The sequence below is a fragment of the Hemitrygon akajei genome, chromosome 8 (genome assembly GCF_048418815.1).
Source record: "Hemitrygon akajei chromosome 8, sHemAka1.3, whole genome shotgun sequence".
Lineage (NCBI taxonomy): Eukaryota > Metazoa > Chordata > Chondrichthyes > Myliobatiformes > Dasyatidae > Hemitrygon > Hemitrygon akajei.
In genome coordinates this window covers 16111602-16134426 of record NC_133131.1, presented here as the reverse complement: position 1 = coordinate 16134426, position 22825 = coordinate 16111602, and the positions used below count along the sequence as shown (strand labels likewise).

The window sequence follows — 22825 nt, the reverse complement described above, 5'->3', positions numbered from 1 at the left end:
TATTAATATGGTTAAAAGAGTGCAGAGAAGGTTTACAAGGATGTTGCCGGGACTTGAGAAACTGAGTTACAGAGAAAGGTTGAATAGGTTAGGACTTTATTCCCTGGAGCGTAGGAGAATGAGGGGGGATTTGATAGAGGTGTATAAAATTATAGATAGAGTGAATGCAAGCAGGCTTTTTCCACTGAGGCCAGGGGAGAAAAAAAACAGAGGTCATGGGTTAAGGGTAAAGGGGGACAAGTTTAAAGGGAACACTAGGGGGGGCTTCTTCAAGCAGAGAGCGGTGGGAGTGTGGAATGAGCTGCCAGATGAAGTGGTGAATGCAGGCTCACTTTTGCATTCAAGAAAAACTTGGACAGGTACATGGATGAGAGGTGTATGGAGGGATATGGTCCAGGTGCAGGTCAGTGGGACTAGACAGAAAAATGGTTTGGCACAGCCAAGAAGGGCCAAAAGGCCTGTTTCTGTGCGGTAATGTTCTATGGATAAATGAGAGAAACTTGGGCAGCTTTTGTTGGAGCAGGGAGATTTAATGGAATGATGACTGGTGTGAACAGTTGGAGGCTATTTCCTTTAGTGGAGGAATCAAGGGTGAGGGGTCATAGGTATAACAAAAGGGGGAAGAAAATTATGGGTGCCACAAAGAAGTATCTTTAACACGTGACAAATTGTTATAATGAACTTCCTGCAGCTGTGGTGGAGGCAGGTTCTGTAGTGCCTGGAGGGCGAATTTGGATAAATATGATGAAGCGGTTGGTGGGTGGAGATATGTCTCTACCAAAGGAGGTGTGAGGTGCTCCTTCCTTCCGCTAGCCTTCAGGTCACCCTTGAACAAGGTGTAGCACCTGCTTAGCCACCCCCACCCTCCAATCAGGATCACATGAAGAGCAGGTGGTGGACAGTTGTGTGAGCAGTTGGTGCACACTCTGGTTATGTGATCACTGACGCCAGGCAAACAATCTCTGAAGAGAATTGATAATGGCTGTGGTCACCCATCTTGGGAAAGACACTCCCCAGAAGAAGACAATGGCAAACCACTTCTGTAGAAAAAAATCACCAACGTCATACAACACAGCACATAATGATGATAATGATATAATGAAGAGCAATTTGTGAGGCTAAGGAAAATGCTTTCTTGTTTTTTTGCACTTTTTATTTATTTTTGTAATCTAGAATATTTTTATGTCTTTGCACTTTGCTGATGCCACAAATTTCAAGTTCATGATAATAATTCTGATTCTGCATTTTTCTGGGGTAGAAGTAGAGAACCACCATGTATACAATGGGATAAGTGGGCTCCTTCTGTGCTTTAACTATTCTCTGATTTATATTATTCTAAAACAACCTGCAATTTCTGAATTACACAAGAGAAAATCTAACATAAATTCAACTGAGAATGCTTGGTTATTTTCCCTAGTCTTCTTGCTGAGCATATTGTACAATGGCGCCATCTACCGGCGAACAGCATCTCCTACGTTTTTTATTCTTGAGGATGAGTCAAAATGGTACACATTTGAAATACTAAATCACATTTTCTTCTTTGTTTTGTACTTTGGCTTCATCTGCCTCCTGTGGATCTGAAAGACTTGACATCCATGGCAAATAAAAGTCTAACAGTCTGAGTCCTGACATAATCAGTTTTAGCAAGGAAATTTCTGTTTCCACTACCCATTTTTGAGTTGATTTGGAAACCAGTAACAGAAAAAATGCCACCTGTAGTGGAATTAAATGCCTGGTTCATCTGGAGGAATGATGTGTCAAATGATCTTCCTCAGATGAAATAATTTATTTGTGGATTTTCAGCGTTTCTTCAGTGTGATATCCAGAGTCGAAAGATATTTTTTGTTTTCTTTTTGCAACGTAAATAATTCTAGTTAACTCGTCACAACCCACTAAAGCATGTTAATTATATAGAATTTTGCAATGTGATCAGTTGCACACTGTATAGAAAATATTAAATATAATATAAACAGTACTGTGCAAAATCCTTAGGCGCGCGCGCACACACACACACACACGCGAGCGCACACACACATATATATATATATATATATATATATCTCGGGTGCCTTAGGCAGTGTATTGTACTGTAGTGATTTTATGTATTGCACTGTTCAACTGTCACGAGAAAAAACAAATTTAATGACATAAGGGAATGATGATAAACATGATATTGCTATGGGTCCTGTTACGGAGAGTGGGAAGGAAAAAAGGGAGAAGGGAGTTATGGTTGGGAAAAGGGGAAGGGAGAGGGGAGAGAATGGTTTGGAATCAACTGTTCTTGACTGGTGTCTCAGCACCCAGCCACTCCCTGCCCCTGGCACTTCTTCTCTGCCATCTGTCCCACACCTGCTGAGCATGCCTGCTGAAAAATGAATCTCAAGATTGTATGTGGTGACAGATATGTATTCTGGTAATAAAATTTACTTTGAACTTTGAACCCTCTCATGGCATTCCACCCAGATCATTCCCAACATTCTTTGCTCCCACCAGATTTACAAACACACTCTCCACTGACAAATACAGTACTATGCAAGTCTTAGGCAGCCTAGCTGTATATATGTGCCTAAGACTTTTGCATAGTACTGCATATATTGAACTATAATTTTAACTATATACAAATACAAATATCAGTACTAAAACTCCAATAATTTCGCATGATTGGAACTTTGATGGTGCTGAAATACTAGATCTTCTAAACTTTTGGATGTTATGGTAATATCCCAATATATTTCTGATTTATATTTTTTAGATGTTATCAGTTATTTCATAAATTTCCCAGTGAACATGGCAAGTTCAATAGCAGGAACTGAGGCTGTGGTGAGCTGAAGGAGAGTGAAGCAAACATGATCTTGTTGCTAGGTGCTGAATCATCAGGATTTCCAAATAGTCGGATCACGGAATATCGGAGTTTAACCATATAGTTTGTAAAAAAGTACTGATGAATTCAGTGAAAATAGAAGCCTATAATCCCAAGGACCTGACGATTAGCATCAGAATTTTGAAGGAGGTGATTTTAGAGATACTTCAGAGATAAAGATTGGTTTTATTTGTCAAAATACGCAGTGAAATGCATTGTTTGCGTCAATGACCAACAGAATCTGAGGATGTGCTGGGGGCAGCCCACAAGTGTTGCCATGCTTCCAGTGCCAACAAAGCATGCCCACAACTTACTAACCCTAACCAATACATCTTTGGAACGTGGGAGGAAGCTGGAGAACTGGAGGAAACTCACACAGTCACCGGGAGAATGTACGGACTGATAGTGGCGGGAATTGAACTTGGGTCACCGGTGCTGTAAAGAGTCACGCTAATAGCCACATTGTCTTCCAAAATTGTGCATAGATTCTGGAGTTGTTCCTGTGAGTTTTAATGTAACACATCTTCCTACTTAAGAAAGAAGGGGTGAGAAAACTTTTGAGCTGTTGTCGGTGGCACGTCAAATGCTGCATTTAATTATTCATTTATTTAGAGATGCAGCACAGAACTGCCCTTCTGGCCCAACAAACTAATCACATGCCAGTTCCGCTTATTCAGGAGATTTTTCTGGATTTCGATGATAAGGGGTATTGCAGGAAGTATGTTGAAGGGAAAAACTAACCTAGATCTTAAGGAGCACAGAAGCAGGCTCAAAAGAGCAAATGGTTCTCTAACCCCCCCCACCCCACCCCACCCCAGTGTCCTTCATATCTGTTCCTCTTCCTTTATGTTCTCATACACAAACTCTGGAAATGCTCCAAATGTAAACATTGACACCCATTTTCCAAATTTGGAGAAACAAAAAAACTTTATAGTAACCAAACTGAACAAAATTATAACTTGCACCATTTTAATCTCACTAACTCAAAGAGATTCTGCAGGTGCTGGAAATCCAGAGCAACGCACAATGCTGGAGGAACTCAGCAGTTCAAGCAGTATCAATGGAAAAGACAACAGTCGACGTTTTGGGCTGAGATGTGCCCTGATGGAGGGTCTTGTCTCGAAATGTCGACTGTTTTTGCCTTCCTGTAGATGCTGATAGACTCGCTGAGTAACTCATTTTATGTTCAAGCATCTGTTCAAAGTAAAACTCCAACAATTTGCTATGCAACTGTTCGGAAAACTTGATGGTTTATTATTTGTTTAACTGGAAGCGGATTCCCACATTCTCTTTAACATACCGAATTCTCCGATTCCCACACTGTTTAAATTTACCATGTTTATACCGTTATGTAAAATCTAGAGGGAAAAGGTGAATTAGAGGGTATTAGTTGGAACAAATTCCACTAGTCTGTCACTACCAACACGTGAAGAGCGTTATATTAACGGTGTTACTGAATTGCGACTCATTTTACCCGCACTTGTTCTTTAGCAGGCTGTTAAAATTTTGCGCCCTCGATCAAAGGCCCGTCGTTATATCACGTGATCCGACACCGCGCCCCCGTCGACGGTCACGTGCCGCGGGGCGGAGTCCTCCTCAAGCCCAGGGTGCCTTTTGCCGATGATGGCGGCCACCATGGAGGAGGAAGAGCTGGAGTTTGTTGATGAGTTGGAAGGGGTTCTGCACCTGACGCCGGAGGTGCAGCAGGCAATCGAACAGGTACGTGGAGGGCAGAGCGAGGGTCTTATTAGGAGGTGTAAGGGGGGTTGAGAACGCACCAGAGCAGTTGGGAGGAGGGAGATATCAGGTACATTTGTTTATAGCCGAGTGACAGCTGTCAGCGGGACCCGGCGGTTTCCTTGGCAATCACTCCAAGGTTGGCACTAGCAGAACCACCCTGACCTGAAACATTTGGACTACTTTACCTTTATAGAAAGTAGTGCAAGGGTTGAGCTGAAGTGAGAGAGCTCGATTGACGAAAGCCCACTGGAGTTGGAAGAACGGGAGGTGATTTATCTCAGACAGAGCGTGTTGTGAGAGGAATGGGTAGCGTAGATGCTGAGGGGTCGTTTTCTGAGGTCGGACAGGCTGAATTCGTGGGTATGCACCACCAGGCTCAAGGACACCTTCTATCCTACTGTTATAAGACTATTGAATGTTTCCCTACTACGACAAGATGGACTCTTTACTTCACAATCTACTCGTGTCGTAGTCTTTCTCCTTATGTCTGCACGAGTAGACTGTAACACCATATTCCGCATTATGTTATTGCTTTTCCCTTGTACTACCTCGATGTCCTGATGTGATGAAATGATCTGTATGGATGGCATATCAAGCAAAGTTTTTCACTGTTCCTCAGTACGTGTGTCAATAATAACCAAATGTGTTTGAGAAGAACATACTTAGCATTGAGGCGAAGAGCATTTTCTTTGTTCATGGGGTTGAGAAGTTGTGCTGTGCTCTACCATGGATTGCTGTGGTTGTTTTGCCTTTGAGTACATTCACAACTGGGATTGATGGATTTTTAGACTTCATGTGGATTGGTCATTGGATGGGGTTAGTCGTAATCTTATTGAATGGGGGGCTGCCTATTGAACAAAGAAACCTCAGTCCACAATCGTCAATTGCCTCCTGCTAAAGATTTGACAATAGTGCTGAACCCATTTATTAATGAAGTATACTTTTTAAGGATGTGGAAACATTTTTAATTTATCCATGAATCACCCCTGTGATCAGTAGGTGCCACACTCTTATGCATTAAGGCAAAATGCAGATAAAATAAGACAGACCCAGCAGTAAGTATATGCATTATTTCATTACATGTACAATTTGAGAAAAGTCTATTTTGGAAATAAAAAATGATCAGAATTAATTGAAATAAACAAAACTGATATTAGCCATACAACCATGTTTATTTATCAAAAATGCTAAGTTTCATTGGATTGCATTCCAACAATGACAGCTTAACTTTAATTAACTAAAAATGGTAGCAGTTATGAGCAGGATGTTTGACCATGGGTAGAGCACAGTTGAGCTTGGGTCCTCATCTGTACAAGACTTCCCAGGGTAGTAAATTTCTTCTCTTTAAGTCAAAGAAATGAACTTATTACAATGTTTATAGTCTGTACATGAGAGAAAGGATTTTAATAGAACTTTGATCATGTACTTCTCAGTTTTTAGTAGAATGTCGATTTGATTCTATTCTCATGTATCCAGACCATAAAACATTGAAGCAGAATTAGGCCATTTGGCCCATTGAGTCTGCTCCATCATTCCATCATGGCTGATTTATTCCTTTCAACTCCATTATTCTGATTTCTCCCTTTTTATGTCCTTGCTAATCAAAAACCTGTCAATCTTTGCTTTAAATATACCCATTGTCTGGGCCTCCGCAGCCATTTGTGGCAATGAATTCTACCAATTTACCATCCTCTGGCTAAAGAAATTCCTCCCCATTTCTGTTCGAAAGCAATGTCCTTCTATTCTGAGGCTGTGCCCTCTGCTCCTAGACTTCCTCACTATAGGAAGCATCCTCTCCACATCCACTCTATCCACACCTTTAAATATTTGATAGGTTTCAATAACATTCCCCTCATTCTTCTAATCTTCAACAAGTATAGGCCCAGAGCCTTCAAACACTCCTGATACATTAACCCTTTCATTCTCAGGATAATTTTCATGCACTTCCTCTGGACTCTCTCCAATCTGCATCCTTTCTCAGATAAGGGCCCAAAAACAGCTCACAATACTCCAAGTGCGTTCTGACCAATGCCTTATAAAACTTCAGCATTACATCCTTGCTTTTATATTCTAGTTCACTTGAAATGAATGCTAACATTGCATTTGCCTTGCTTATCACCGGCTCAACCTGCAAGTTAATCTTTAGTGAATCCTGCGTGAGGACTCCTAAGTCCCTTTGCACCTCTGTTTTCTGAATTTTCTCTCCGTTTATGCATCTCTTCCTTATACCAAAGTGCATGACCATACATTTCACAGCACTATATTCCATTTGCTACTTCTTTATCCTTTCTCCCAATCTGTCTTAAGTCCTTCTGCAGACTCCCTGCTTCCTTGACATTACCTGCTCCTCCACATATCTTTCTAACATCCACAAGCTTGGCCACAAAGTCATCAATTCTGTCATCCAAAAGCTGACATACAAAGAAGTGCGCCCAATACTGACCCCTGCAGAACACCACTCGTCACTGGCAGCCAACCAGGAAAGGCCACCTTTATTCCCACTCTTTGCCTCTTGCCAATCAGCCAATCTTCTATCCATGATAATGGAAACAAGAGAAAATCTACAGATGCTAGAAATCAGAGGAACTCAAAATGCTGGAGGAACTCAGCAGGTCAGGCAGCATCTATGGAAAAGAGTAAACAATCAATATTTCAGGCTGAGACCCTTCATCTGGAGTGGGGGGGGGGAAGAGATGACAAGTAGATAAGAAGGTGGGGTTGAGGGAAGGATGAAGAACAAGATAGTAGGTGATGGGTGAAACCGGGAGAGGGGGAGGGGTTGAAGTACATTGGTGACAGAGATAAAGTGCTGGAGAAGGGGAAATCTGATAGGAGAGGTCAGAAGGCCATGGAGTAAAGGGAAGAGCGAGGAGCACCAGAGCAGGTGATGGGCAGGTAAGAATATAAGGTGAGAGAGGGAAATGGGAATGGGGAATGGTTAATGGGGGAGAGCAATTAGCAGAAGTTTGAGAAATCGATGTTCATGCCATCAGGTTGGAGGCTACCCAGATGGAATATGAGGTGTTGCTCCTCCCATTTGAGTGTGGCCTCATTGCAGCAGTAGAGGAGGCCATGGACTGACTGGTTGGAGTGGAAATAGGGAACGGAAACGATAGGGTCTTTTAAGAGAGTCCTGGATAGGTACATGGAGCTTAGAAAAATAGAGGGCTATGGGTAAGCCTAGATAGTTCTAAGGTAAGGACATGTTCGGTACAGCTTTATGGGCCAAAGGGCCTGTGTTGTGCTGTAGGTTTTCTATGTTTCTAAATGGGTGGCTACCGGGCGATTCTGGTGGGTGGATTGTAGGTGCTCAGCGAAGAAGTCTCCCAATTTATGTCAGGTCTCACCAATATACCGGAGGTCACACTGGGAGCACTTGATATAGTAGATGACCCCAACAGACTCTTAGGTGAATTGTCACCTCACCTGGAAGGACTGCTTGGGGCCCTGAATGGTAGTGAGGGAAGCGGTGTAGGGGCAGGTGTGGCACTTGTTCCGCTTACAAGAATAAGTGCCAGGAGGGGGATCAGTAGGGAGGGTCAAATAGACAAGGGAGTTGTGTAAGGAGCAATCCCTGTGGAAAGTGGGGGTGTGGGTGATCCCATTGGAGCTGGTGGAAGTTATGGAGATTATGTGCTGGACGTGAAGACTGGTGAGGATAAGGGGAACGTTGTCCCTGGTGAGTTGAGGGTTGGTGTGCATGAAATGGAAGAGATGCTCTATGCTAGTAGCTATGCTTGTATTTTTACTGTAATTCCATGGGCTCTTGTTCAGCAACCGCAGGTGAGTCACCTTGTCAAAGGCCTTCTGGAAATCAAAATAAACAACATCTACTTACTCTCCTTTATCTATTCTGCCTGTTATCTCCTCAAAGAATTCCACTAGATTTGTTAGACAAGATTTCACCCGAAGGAAACCATGCTGTCTTTGGCCTATTTTATAATGTACTCCAAACTCGTCCTTAATAATGCACTCCAACATCGTTCCAACCACTGAAGTCCGGCTAACTGGCCTATAATTGCCTTTCATTTGCTTCTCTCCCCTCTTAAAGAGTAGACATTTGCAAATTTCTTTTCCACTGGAACCACTTCAGAACCTAGTGCTCTTGAAATATTATTACTAATGCTTCCAAAATCTCTTCTGCTATCTCCTTCAGAACTCTGGGGTGTAGTCCATGTGTTTCGTGTGATTTAGCTACTTTCAGACCTTTCAGTTTCCCAAGTACCTTGTCCTTAGTAACAGCAACTACACTCACTTCTGGTGTATTGTTGGTATCATCCCTAGTAAAGAATGATGCAAGATTCTTATTAAGTTCATCTGCCATTTCTTTAGCCCCTATCATTACTTCTCTAGCATCATTTTCCAGTCGTCTCATATCCACACTTGTCTCTCTGGTACTCATTATGTACCTGAAAAAACTTTTGGTATTCTCTTTTATATTATTGGCCAACTTTCATCTTTTCTCTCCTGATTGTTTTTTTCAGTTGCCTGCTGTTGGTTTTTAAGATTCCCATCCTCTAGTTTTCCACTAATTTTTGCAATATTATATGCCTTCACTTTTGCTTTCTGTTGTACTTGACTTCCCTTGTCAGTCATGGTTACCTCATTCTTCCTTCAGAATACTACTACTTCTTTGGGATGTACAGTATCTGCCCTGCTCCTTCCATGTTGCCCCTAGAAACTCCAGCCATTGTTGTTCTGCTGTCATCCCTGCTAGTGTTCCCTTCCAATCAACTTTGACCAGCTCCCCTCTCGTGTTGTTGTGGAAAGCAACATGCAAGACGGAATTGAGTGTCACACAAGTTCAATTGTAAAGTGGAGTGTATTAACAATGAAAGCAAGGAAACCTTTTTAAGATGGGTGCAGTGAAAGTGGGGGGGGGGCTTGTCACAGTCTATATCCATGGAATCTGCAGAGTACCAGTCAGAGTTATGATTTCTATTTACGTCTTAATTGCACCTTGTCCCTCTCTATTTGAGTAATCCTTGCCTGCCTTCATTGTGTGAATCTATACTTCAAGCCTGGTTGTGATTAAAGAGGGACCACATATTTTTGGGGAAGTGTAATCTTCAGAGGAAATAGTGCTTTCCACAATGTGAGATGTAAAGGATACCTCATCTGACAGCAGGAAAATTCAGTTCCTTCAAGAGAAGAGTAGAAGCAGCAAAATATAAACAATAATTAATGTTTGAAGAGATTTTAAATTCTTTAATTCATCTTCATATATAAAACTGCACAGACTGTTCCCCTGGTTTGTTTTGCACATTTTGATTGGGTTGCTGATGTGTTTTGGTGATACATCATGGATTAAGTGTTTGACAAATCATTTTCTTTAAACTTCACAGGTGTTCCCCAGCCAGGATCCCTTGGATAGGGCTGATTTCAATGCAGTGGAATATATCAACACACTCTTCCCAACTGAACAGGTGTGGTTGGATTTTTATGACATTTTTTTTGTCTCCATCATTCTTTCATAATAATGCAAAATGTATTGTGGTCCGGCTTTCTGCAGTGCTCCGTCATTGAGCTGTTGTGCATTTCGGTCACGTGGCATGCTTTTACATAAGAATACAGAACAAAAATGTGTTGTGCCATTCCAAGATGTCGAGCAGCCCTCGATGATGGTTGTGATAAGGATTAAAAATGGAGATTAGTTTGTTATTCACTCTTCACTGGTGTGTAAGGTATTATTGCTCCCTTTGCAATCATAACAGTGAAGCTAACTTGCTTTATATGATATGTTTCTAAACACTTCTGAGGAATGCAATGCATTGACATTGTACAATAAGCTTACTTTGATGAAAATTTGAATTGTTGACATCTCCAACAGGGAGAACTGCCATCACAGTGCTCTCTTCTACTTTGGTTGTATCTTTAACCCCAGAAATGGAACAAAAGAATTGTAAATAAGGGAACTATAATCAATCTTTCTTGCAAGAATGTGGAAATTAATTAAGCAAAATCTTTGTGCTATCCTTTTCACTCAAAACACTGCTGTGATGAGAAAGCGAACAGGAGTGAGATGTATCAACCAGTGGAATGGTGGCGCAGCAACAACCTTGCACTCAATGTCAGTAAGATGAAAGAACTGATTGTGGACTTCAGGAAGGGAAGTCGAAAGAACACACACACCAATCGTCATAGAGGGGTCAGAAGTGGAGAGAGTGAGCAGTTTCAAGTTCCTGGGTGTCAAGATCTCTGGGGACCTAACCTGGCTCCAACATGTTGATTCAGCTATCAAGAAGACAAGACAATGACTATACTTCATTAGGAGTTTGAAGAGATTTGGTACGTCAACAAAAATACTCAAAAACTTCTATAGATGTACCGTGGAGAGCATTCTGACAGGCTGCATCACTGTCTGGTATGGAGGGGGTGGGGTGGGGAACTACTGCACGGGACTGAAAGAAGCTGCAGAGGGTCGTGAATTTAATCGGCTCCATCTTGGGTACTAGCCTACAAAGTACCCAGGATATCTTCAAGGATCGGTGTCTCAGAAAGGCAGCGTCCATTATTAAGGACCTCCAGCACCCAGGGCATGCCCTTTTCTTTTGTTACCATCAGGTAGGAAGTACAGAAGCCTGAAGGCACACACTCAGTGATGCAGGAACAGTTTCTTCCCCTCTGCCACCCGATTCCTAAATGGACATTGAACCCATAAACACTACCTCAGTTTTTAAATATATATTATTTATGTTTTGCATAATTCTTTAATCTGTGCAATATACTTGTACTGTAATTGATTTACTTATTTTTTTCCCTTCTATATTATGTATTGCATTGAACTGTTGCTGCTAGGTTAATAAATCTCACAACACAAGCCGATGATAATAAACCTGATTCTGATTGTAAATATCAAAAATTTGCACAGGAAGCTGTTTTGCCAAATTGTTAATGGTGAATACTCATTGGGGGGGGCATGGTAATGTGGTAGTTAGTGCAATGTACTAATGAGGGTTCAATTCCTGCTGCTATCTGTAAGGAGCTTGTATGTTCTCCCCATGACCACATTCCAACAATATACCTGTAGGGTTAGGGTTAATGAGTGGTGGGCATGCTATTCAGGCGCCAGAAATGCCACCACACTTGTGGGCTGCCTCTAGCAAAACCCTTTGACCATGTTGCTTGTTGCATGTTTTAATGTACGTGTGACAATAAAGCTGATATTTAATCTTTAGAACACATTTCCTTATTGGCTGTCTGCTCCAGGAATGTTACTAAAATGTGTTATGGTACAGCTGCATCTAAAGGAGAGGTTACCATGACTTTTGGTTCTGTATGGCAATAGCATACTTTCCAGGAATCAAGCTCTGACTGGCATTCGGACACACCTGCATACACTGGGTTTTCTCACCTCTATATATGAGCTAGCAGCAAAGAAGTCCAATCTGTCTTTTGGACAGTAAGTTTTGGCAAAATTAGGAAGATGAATCTTTTGCCTTTAGCCAATGGAAGAGAATCTATCCATATCATATGACGGATCCATTTTCCATCTCCATTTTAGTTAGGGAAGTCACCTTGTATATAGATAAACTATCTAGACAAGAGAAAGGATAATTTCACTGTGGAATATTTTACAGTGTGTTTGTAGTAATGATCTGAATAAACTGACCAAATTCTTATAAATGTTATTTGAAGGTTTCTTTGAGTCTTGGGAGATGTCTACCATCAATTAAATCTTGCAGAAATTAATCCCTTTCAGAATGACAATTGCGTAATCTCTAAATTTATTGCAAAATCCTTTTTTAAAATTAATTTTTCAGCTCATGGCCAGAATTAATTTTAAATCCTGAATTGCCCCCAGGAAGGTCATGGTGAGCTGTTTTCTATGATTGCTGAAGTTCTTTTGGTGAAAATATTCCTACAGTGTTGTTGAGGAAGGAGTTCCAGGATTTAGATCCTGTGAAGAAGAGGAAGTGGTGACACATTTCCCAGTCTGGATGATGTGTAACTTTGAGGAGAATTGACTAAATTTGGGTGGTGCATGTTGGAGTCGCCAGAGTGGTGAACTTTGTCAAAGGTACACACAACAGACATTATGCACTGATGCTGGAAGGTATCCATGTTTAGGATTGTTGGGGTGGGTTGTTTAGTCCAGAATATAATCATGATCTTGACTTGTAGATGGTGAAAGGCCTTGGGGATTGCAGGAAATGAGTTATTTCTGCCTTCCTTTTAGCCTGCACTTTTAGCCATAGTATTTATGTAGTCGTGATGAAGGGTCTCAGCCTGAAACATCGACTGTACTCTTTTCCATAGATGCTGCCTGGTCTGCTGAGTCCCTCCTGTATTTTGTGTGTGTTGCTTGTGTAACACTCACTTCTTCTAGTGGCTTAATCTAGGGGGTGATAATCCATTCCCCCCCCCCCCCGCCCAGCCAAATTTAAGAAATCTCGTTTGGGTGGATGCTGTGCAATGTGCCCCCGTTACAAATCAGTACCCCGAAATAACAAACAGTACACAATATGTGTTTAAACGATGAAGCTTTATAACTCTTACTTTGACTATATGGTTAGTAGAGAAACAAAATATAAAAGGAAACAGCGCCAATTAAGATTAATAAGTTAATTAGTTGGTAGGGGGTTGACTTTTTTTATATAAAAAATTTCTTTTATGATGTATGACCTATCTTTAAATTTTTGATTACAGAGTGGTATACCTTTATGTGATATACTATAACATTTTGATCAATTTTATTACAATATATGAATGTACATAATTTATGTTGAGATATATCTATGTGTTGCACTCTGTAAATCTTGTTTTTTCTTCTGAATAAAAATGTTGTAAAAAGTAAAGAATAAGTTAATTAATAATTTAAACAGTCTGTGCACAAATAGTTGGAGCTCACACTGTTTCAGTAGTCCGTGTTCCCCCATTGATCTCCTCCTTTGGACCCCCGCTCAGAGTCCACCCCGTCCGGCGATCTACCACATTTCTCCATTCGCGTCTTCTCTCTTCATCACTCCCTCTCCTTCGCGCAAAAGTCAGTGAAAACAACTGCTTCCAGAATCTCAAGACAGGGCAACAAAATCCTGATTGGCAAACATGCATCCACAGTCCAGTTATCTCCCCCATAACCCAAACATTGCTGCTACAGGAATTGCCAAAACTACAGAAATTGCTACAGAAACTGCCAAAGGAGTTGAATGACTTCAGACCTGTTGCCTTGACGTCGCACGTGATGAAGACCATGGAGCGGCTGATAATACAGAATCTGAGGCCACAAACCAGGCACGCCCAGGATCCTCTTCAGTTTGCGTATAAGGAGAAGGTGGGAGTGGAGGATGCTATCACGTATTTGCTGCACAAATCACTCTCTCACCTAGAGGGGGTCAGTTGTGCTGTGAGGATTACATTCCTTGACTTCTCTAGTGCCTTTAACACCATCCAGCCCAAGATCTTAAGGCACAAACTAACGGAGATGGGAGTAGACTCTCACATGGTGGATTGGATAGTGGACTACTTGACAGATAGACCTCAGTATGTGCGGTTGGGAGACTGTAGGTCTGACACGGTGGTCAGCAGCACAGGGGCGCCGCAGGGAACCGTACTGTCTCCGGTCCTGTTCACCCTGTACACATCAGACTTCCAATATAACTCGGAGTCCTGCCATGTGCAGAAGTTCGCTGATGACACGGCCATAGTGGGGTGTGTCAGGAATGGACAGGAGGAGGAGTATAGGAAACTGATACAGGACTTTGTGATATGGTGCAACTCAAACTACCTGCGTCTCAATATCACCAAGACCAAGGAGATGGTGGTGGACTTTAGGAGATCTAGGCCTCATATGGAGCCAGTGATCATTAATGGAGAATGTGTGGAGCAGGTTAAGACCTACAAGTATCTGGGAGTACAGTTAGACGAGAAGCTAGACTGGACTGCCAACACAGATGCCTTGTGCAGGAAGGCACAGAGTCGACTGTACTTCCTAAGAAGGTTGGCATCATTCAATGTCTGTAGTGAGATGCTGAAGATGTTCTATAGGTCAGTTGTGGAGAGCGCCCTCTTCTTTGTGGTGGCGTGTTGGGGAGGAAGCATTAAGAAGAGGGACGCCTCACGTCTTAATAAGCTGGTAAGGAAGGCGGGCTCTGTCGTGGGCAAAGTACTGGAGAGTTTAACATCGGTAGCTGAGCGAAGGGCGCTGAGTAGGCTACGGTCAATTATGGATAACTCTGAACATCCTCTACATAGCACCATCCAGAGACAGAGAAGCAGTTTCAGCGACAGGTTACTATCGATGCAATGCTCCTCAGACAGGATGAAGAGGTCAATACTCCCCAATGCCATTAGGCTTTACAATTCTACTGCCAGGACTTAAGAACTTTTTAAAAGCTATTATTAATGCTTTTTGAGATAGTGATTTAGATGCATATCATATTTTTTACTGAGTTAAGTATTGTATGTAATTAGTTTTGCTACAACAAGTGTATGGGACATTGGAAAAAAAGTTGAATTTCCCCATGGGGATGAATAAAGTATCTATCTATCTATCTATCTATCTACAGAGAAACCATTACTTCAGCAGTGAACGTTACATAAAAAACCATTACATAGCAGTGAACCCTTACAGCACGTTACACTTGGATTTCCAGCATCTGCAGATCTTCTCTTGTTTGTATTTATGTAGCTGGTCCATTTGAATTTCTGATCTATTGCAGTCCCCTAGATATTGGTGGCTAGGATCTTGGTGATGGTAGTTAGACACTATCCTGTTGGAGGTGTCAACACTTCAGAGGCATAAAAATTAATGTCATCTTAAAAATTTCTTTCCACAGCAGTTAGTGTGACAATCATTCCAGTTAGCCCCTACCCCATCTATCTATTAACCCCCAATACTGCACTGTAATTTTATAAAGCTGTTTACATTGTAAATAAATGCTGGTATTTATGCACATTTTATTCCATATCTGTACTTTACTTTTAAATAATTCTTTATGATTTTTTTTGGTTGCATATCGCACCCTGATCAACACACAACGGGAAATCCCGAATCCATGTAAATATATACGGTGAATAAAGTTGATCCTTGATGTTACTTGCCACTTTTCCTGTGTGTGGAAATTTGTGACATGGTTGCTGTATCTACAGTTGCAAGAAAAAGTTTGTGAACCCTTTGCGATTACCTGGTTTGCTGCATTAATTACTCATAAAATGTGGTCTGATCTACATCTAAGTCATCTTCATATAAGATGGTTGAGAGGCATTGATCATATAACCATATAACAATCACAGCATGGAAACAGGCCATCTCAGCCCTTCTAGTCCGTGCCGAACGCTTACTCTCACCTAGTCACACTGACCTGCACTCAGCCCATAACCCTCCATTCCTTTCCTGTCCATATACCTGACCAATTTTACTTTAAATGACAATATTGAACCTGCCTCTGCCACTTCTACTGGAAGCTCGTTCCACACAGCTACCACTCTCTGAGTAAACATGAGGAAATCTGCAGATGCTGGAAATTCAAACAACACACACAAAATGCTGGTGGAACACAGCAGGCCAGGCAGCATCTATAAGGAGAAGCACTGTCGACGTTTCGGGCCGAGACCCTTCGTCAGGACTCTCTGAGTAAAGAAGTTCCCTCTCGTGTTACCCCTAAACTTTTGCCCCCTTAACTCTCAACTCATGTCCTCTTGTTTGAATCTCCCCTACTCTCAATGGAAAAAGCCTATCCATGTCAACTCTATCTATCCCCCTCATTATTTTAAATACCTCTGTCAAGTCCCCCCTCAACCTTCTACACTCCAAAGAATAAAGACCTAACTTGTTCAACCTTTCTCTGTAACTTAGGCACTGAAACCCAGGAAACATTCTAGTAAATCTCCTCTATACTCTCTCTATTTTGTTGACATCTTTCCTATAATTTGGTGACCAGATCTGTACACAATACTCCAAATTTGGCCTCACCAATGCCTTGTTCAATTTTAACATTACATCCCAACTCCTATACTCAGAGCTCTGATTTATAAAGGCCAGCATACCAAAAGCTTCCTTCACCACCCTATCCACATGAGATTCCACCTTCAGGGAACTATACACCATTATTCCTAGATCACTCTGTTCTATTGCATTCTTCAATGACCTACCATTTACCATGTATGTCCTATTTTGATTAGTCCTACCAAAATGTAGCACCTCACACTTATCAGCATTAAACTCCATCTGTCATCGTTCAGCCCACTCTTCTAACTGGCCTAAATCTCTCTGCAAACTTTGAAAACCTACTTCATTATCCACAACGCCACCTATCTGCATACTTATGAATCCAATTTACCACCCCATCATCCAGATCATTAATGTATATGAGAAACAACATTGGACCCAGTACAGATCCCTGAGGCACACCACTAGTCACCGGCCTCCAACCTGACAAACAGTTATCCACCACTACTCTCTGGCATCTCCCATCCAGCCACTGTTAAATCCATTTCACTACTTCAATATTAATACCTAACGATTGAACCTTCCTAACTAACCTTACGTGTGGAACCTTGTCAAAGGCCTTACTGAAGACCATATAGACAACATCCACTGCTTTACCCTTGTCAACATTCCTAGTAACCTCTTCAAAAAATTCAATAAGATTTGTCAAACATGACCTTCAATGCACAAATCCATGTTGACTGTTCCTAATCAGACCCTGTCTATCCAGATAATTATATATACCATCTCTAAGAATACTTTCCATTAATTTACCAACCACTGACGTCAAACTTACAGGCTGATAATTGCTAGGTTTACTCTTAGAACCCTTTTTAAACAATGGAACCACATGAGCAATACACCAATCCTCTGGTACCATCCCCGTTTCTAATGACATTTGAAATATTTCTGTCAGAGCCCCTGCTATTTCTACACTAACTTCCCTCAAGGTCCTAGAGAATATCCTGTCAGGACCCAGAGACTTATCCACCTTTATATTCTTTAAAAGCGTCAGTACTTCCTCTTCTTTAATCATCATAGTTTCCATAATTACCTTACTTGTTTCCCTTACCTTACACAATTCAATATCCTTCTCCTTAGTGAATACAGAAGAAAATAAATTGTTCAAAATCTCCCCCATCTCTTTCGGCTCCACACATAGCTGCCAACTCTGATTCTCTAAGGGACCAATTTTATCCCTCACTATCCTTTTGCTATTAATATAACTGTAGAAACCCTTTGGATTTATTTTCACCTTACTTGCCAAAGCAACCTCGTATCTTTTAGCTTTTCTAATTTCTTTCTTAAGATTCTTTTTACATTCCTCGAGCACCTCATTTACTCCATGCTGCCTATATTTATTGTAGATCTCTCTTTTTCCGAACCAAGTTTCCAATGTCCCTTGAAAACCATGGCTCTCTCAAACTTTTAACCTTTCCTTTCAACCTAACAGGAACATAAAGATTCTGTACCCTCAGAATTTCATCTTTAAATGACCTCCATTTCTCTACTACATCGTTCCCATAAAACAAATTGTCCCAATCCACTCCTTCTAAATCCTTTCGCATCTCCTCAAAGTTGGCCTTTCTCCAATCAAAAATCTCAACCCTGGGTCCAGACCTATCCTTCTCCATAATTATATTGAAACTAATGGCATTGTGATCACTGGACCCGAAGTGCTCCCCAACACATACCTCCGTCACCTGACCTATCTCATTCCCTAACAGGAGATCCAACACTGCCCCTTCTCTAGTTGGTACCTCTATGTATTGCTGCAAAAAACTATCTTGCACACATTTTACAAACTTCAAACCATCAAAGGCTTTTTCCCAGGGCTGAAATGGCTAACACGAGAGGGCACAGTTTTAAGGTGCCTGGAAATAGGTACAGAGGGGATGTCAGGGTAAGTTTTTTCACACAGCGAGTGGTGAGTACATGGAATGGGCTGCTGGTGACTGTGGTGGAGGCGGATATGATAGGGTCTTTTAAGATGCTCCTGTATAGGAACATTGAGCTTAGAAATATAGAGGGCTGTGGGTAACCCTAGGTAATTTCCAAAGAAAGTACATGTTTGGCACGGCATTGTGGGCTGAAGGGCCTGTATTGTGCTGTAAGTTTTCTATGTTTCTAAGTCACAATAATAGACAAACACAATCTGCCCAAACTAATAACACACAAACAATTGTACTTTTCATATCTTTATTGAACACACTGTTTAATCGTTCACATTCCAGGCTGGAAAAAATATGTGAACCCTTGTGTTTAATAACTGGTAGAACCTCCTCTAGCAGCAATAATCTCCACCAGATGTTTCTGATCAGACTGGCACAACAGCGAAGAGGAATTTTAGACCATACCTCCACACAAAACTGTTTCAATTCATCAATATTTCTGGGATGCCTTGCATGAGCAGCTCTCTTCAGGTCATGCCACAGCATTTCAATTGGGTTAAGGTCTGGACTCTGACTTGACTATTCAAAAACACATTTTTTTCCCTTTTTAAACCATTCTGTGGTTGATTTATTTGTGTGTTTTGTTGTATCATCCAACATTGTCTTGTTGTATCATCCAACTTCTATTAAGCTTCAGATGACAAGCTGCTACACTGATATTCTCCTGTAAAATGCCTTGATACAATTTTGAATTCATTGCTCCTTCAATGATTGCAAGCTGTCCAGGCCCTGAGACAGCAAAGCAGCCCCAAACTATAGTGCTCCTACCACCATGCTTCACAGTTGGGAAGAGGTTTTGGTGTTGGTATGCAGTGCCTTTTTTCTTCTGAACATAGCATTGTGTATTTCTGTCAATAAGTTCAACTTTTGTCTCATCTGTCCACAGAACATTGTTCCAGAAGTGTTGTGGAATATCCAGGTAGTCTTTTGCAAACTTGAGATGTGCAACAATGTTTTTATGGAGAGCAGTGGTTTCCTCTATGATGTCCTTCCATGAGCACTATACCTGTTCAGAAGTTTTCTTATAGTGGACAAATGAACAGAGACTTTAGCAAGTTCTGGAGATTTTTTCGAGTCTTTTGCCCTTACAGGTCTTTTCCTTACCTTTGTCCCCCTGTGCCCACACCTCAGTGAGTTCCACGCCCGCCATGATGCTGAACTTTTCTTCCACGGCCTCTGGGCCTACTTCTTTGGCAAGGACTCTCCACCACGCATCACTGACCCCTCCTCCCATCTTCAATCTTCTCCTCTTCTTGGACACCCTGCTCTGGTCTTCTGCCTGCTTCGGATCTTTCCATTGCTAACTGCTGATGGGACATCAACCGTCTCGACCACCATTCCTCTTTCCAATTCCAAACTCACTCCTTCCAAGCGCACTGCTCCCCGCTCTCTCCACACTAATCTGAATCTCACCATCAAACCTGTAGATAAGGGGGAATATTTATCTTGCTGAGGCCCGGTGACAACTGTCAGACACCTCATCTTATTTACCCCTCAAACAGGACCCCACTAAGGAGCATCAGGCCATTGTCTTCCACACCATCACCAACCTTCTTAACTCTGGGGTCTCCCATCCACTGCCTACAACCTCATAGTTCCCTCATTCCGCACCTCCCATTTCTACCTCCTTCCCAAGATCCACAAACCTCTCTGCCCAGGTAGACCCATTGCTTCTGCTTTTTCCTGCCCCACTGAACATGTATCTGCATACCTTGGCTCAGTTTTATCCCCCATGTTCAATCCCTTCCTACATATATCTGTGACACTTCACACGCTCTTGATCTATTCAATGATTTCAAGTTTCCTGACCCTGATCATCTTATTTTCACTATGGATGTACAGACCCTTTAAACCTCCATCCCCCACCAGGAAGGCTTCTTTCAGGACAGCAGACCCAGCCAGTTCACCTCCACCACCACTCTCGTACGTCTGGCGGAACTTGTCCTCACTCTTAATAATTTCTCCTTCAACAAAAGGTGTAGCTGGAGGCATTCGCATGGGTCCCAGCTGTGCTTGCCTGTTTGTCGGCTACATGGAACAGTCTATGTTCCAAGCCTACAATGGTATCACTTCCCAATTTTTCTTGCGCTACATGAATGACTGCAATGTGCTGCTTCCTGCACCCATGCGGAGCTTGTCAACTTCATCAACTTTGCCTACAGCTTCCACCTGCCCTCAAATGTACCTAGTCCATTTCTGACCTCTCACTCCCCTTTCTTGATTTCTCTGTCTCTGTCTCTGGAGACAGCTTATCTACTCATGTCTATCGTAAACCCATTGATTTTCACATTTACCTGGACGATACCTCTTTCTATCCTGCTGCTTGTAAAAGCACCTTGCCCTTCTTTGAATTCCTCTGTCTCCACCACATCTGCTCTCAGGATGAGGCTTTTCATTCCAGAACTAAGGAGATGTCCCCCTTCAAAGAAAGGAGCTTCCCTTTCTCCACCATCAACGCTGCCCTCAAGCACATCTCTTCTCTTTCATGCACGTCTGCCCTCACCCCAATTTCCTGCCACCCCCCCGGGATAGAGTTCCTCTTGTCCTCGCCTACCACCCCACCAACCTCCACATCCAGTACATAATTCTCTGTAACTTCCACCCCTAAACACATTTTTTTCCCCCCCAACCCCCAATTTCTGCTTTCCACAGGGATTGTTCCCTATATGACTCCCTTGTCTATTTGTCTCTCCCCACTGATCTCCTTCCTGGCACTTATCCTTGCAAGCGGAACAAGTGCTACACCTACCCCTACACCACCTCCCTCACTACCATTCAGGCCCCCAAAAGCTCCTTCCAGGTGAGGTGACACTTCACCTCTGAGTCATCTACTGTTTCCGATGCTTGCAGTGTGGCCTGTATATTGGTGAGACCTGACATAGACTGGGAGACTGCTTCGCTGAGCACCTACGCTCTGTCTGCCAGAAACAGCGGGATCTGCCTGTAGTTACCAATTTCAATTCTACTTCCCATTCCCAATTCAACCTGTCGGTCCATAGCCGCCTCTACTGCTGTGATGAGGCCACACACGGGTTGGAGGAGCAACACCTTATATTCCGTCTGGGTAGCCTCCAACCTGATGGCATGAACATCGATTTCTCGAACTTCCGGTAATGCCCCCTGCCCCCTCACCATTCCCATTTTCCTCTCTCACCTTATCTCCTTACATGCCTATTACTTTCCTCTGGTGCTCTTCCCGCTGATTTTTTTCTTCTACGGCCTTCTGTCCTCTCCTATCAGATTCCCTCTTCTTCAGTCCTGTATCTCTTCCACCAATCAACTTTCCAGCTCTTTACTTCACTCCTCCCCCACCCTCCCTCCCAGTTTCACCTGTCACCTTGGGGTTCTTCCTCCTCCACCCATCCCCCCCCCCCCCACTTTCTTACTGTGACTTATTTTCTCCCCCGTCCCAATGAAGGGACTGCTGAGTTCCTCCAGCATTTTGTGCGTCTTGCTTGGATATCCAGCATCTGCAGATTTTCTCTTGTTTCTTTTGCTGCTATCCTTGGATTAATTTTCATCTTCTTCAGCATTGCACATTGTGCTCTTGGTATGATCTTTGCAGGAAACCCACTCCTAGGGAGAGTAGCAACAGTGCTGAATTTCCTCCATTTCAAGAGAATTTCTCTTACTGTGGACTGATGAACACTCAGGTCTTTAGACATGCTTTTGTAGCCTTTTTCCAGCTTCATGCATCTCTACAATTCTTCTTCTAAGGTCCCCTGAAAGTTGCTTTGATCGATGCACAGTGTACATAAACGGATCTTTCTTGAGAAGAGCAGGCTCCGTCAGTAATCTGACTTTGTGCCTTTTTCATATATATAGGGCAGGGCACCTCTACAATCCACACCTCCAATCTCATTATCATTGACTCCAAATAGCATCTGTAGAAGGCATTACCCCAGAGTTTCACGAACTTTTTTTGAACCTCGACTGATTGTTTGAATGGTGTACTCAGTAGTGACGAGAAGTACAATTGTTTGTGTGTTGTTGGTTTAGGCAGATTGTGCTTGTCTATTATTGTGACTCAGATGAAGATCAGTCCACATTTTATGAATGATTAATACAGAAAAGCAGGTAATTGCAAAGGGTTCACAAACTTTTTCTTGTAACAGTATATGAGGGAACTAATGCAAATACAGGCCATACTGATTGAAACTGTGATTCCTAAGTAGTATAGCTAGTGGAGTATTGCAGCTTTAACTATAACTTCAGTTTGAAAGGACTTTGCTTTTTATATCATTACTGTGGTGGACAGAAAATTGGGTGCTAGTGCCAAACTAGTATGGAAGGCAAATGAAGTTGACACTGTCTCTTCCAGTGTGTTTCATAGAGTCAGAGAGC

General features: G+C 42.2%; 1 protein-coding gene across 1 annotated transcript in view; it reads left to right on the top strand.

Moving 5' to 3' along the window:
• The first annotated feature begins 4455 nt into the window (after nucleotides 1-4455).
• The window catches only part of vps53 (VPS53 subunit of GARP complex), a 274888-nt gene continuing 256518 nt past the window's right edge, over nucleotides 4456-22825 (top strand). Inside the window, exons 1-2 of the mRNA XM_073053325.1 lie at nucleotides 4456-4579; nucleotides 9946-10026. Of these exons, the coding sequence (XP_072909426.1) occupies nucleotides 4481-4579; nucleotides 9946-10026 (180 nt within the window). The 5' untranslated portion in view covers nucleotides 4456-4480. The remainder of the gene's footprint in view (nucleotides 4580-9945; nucleotides 10027-22825) is intronic.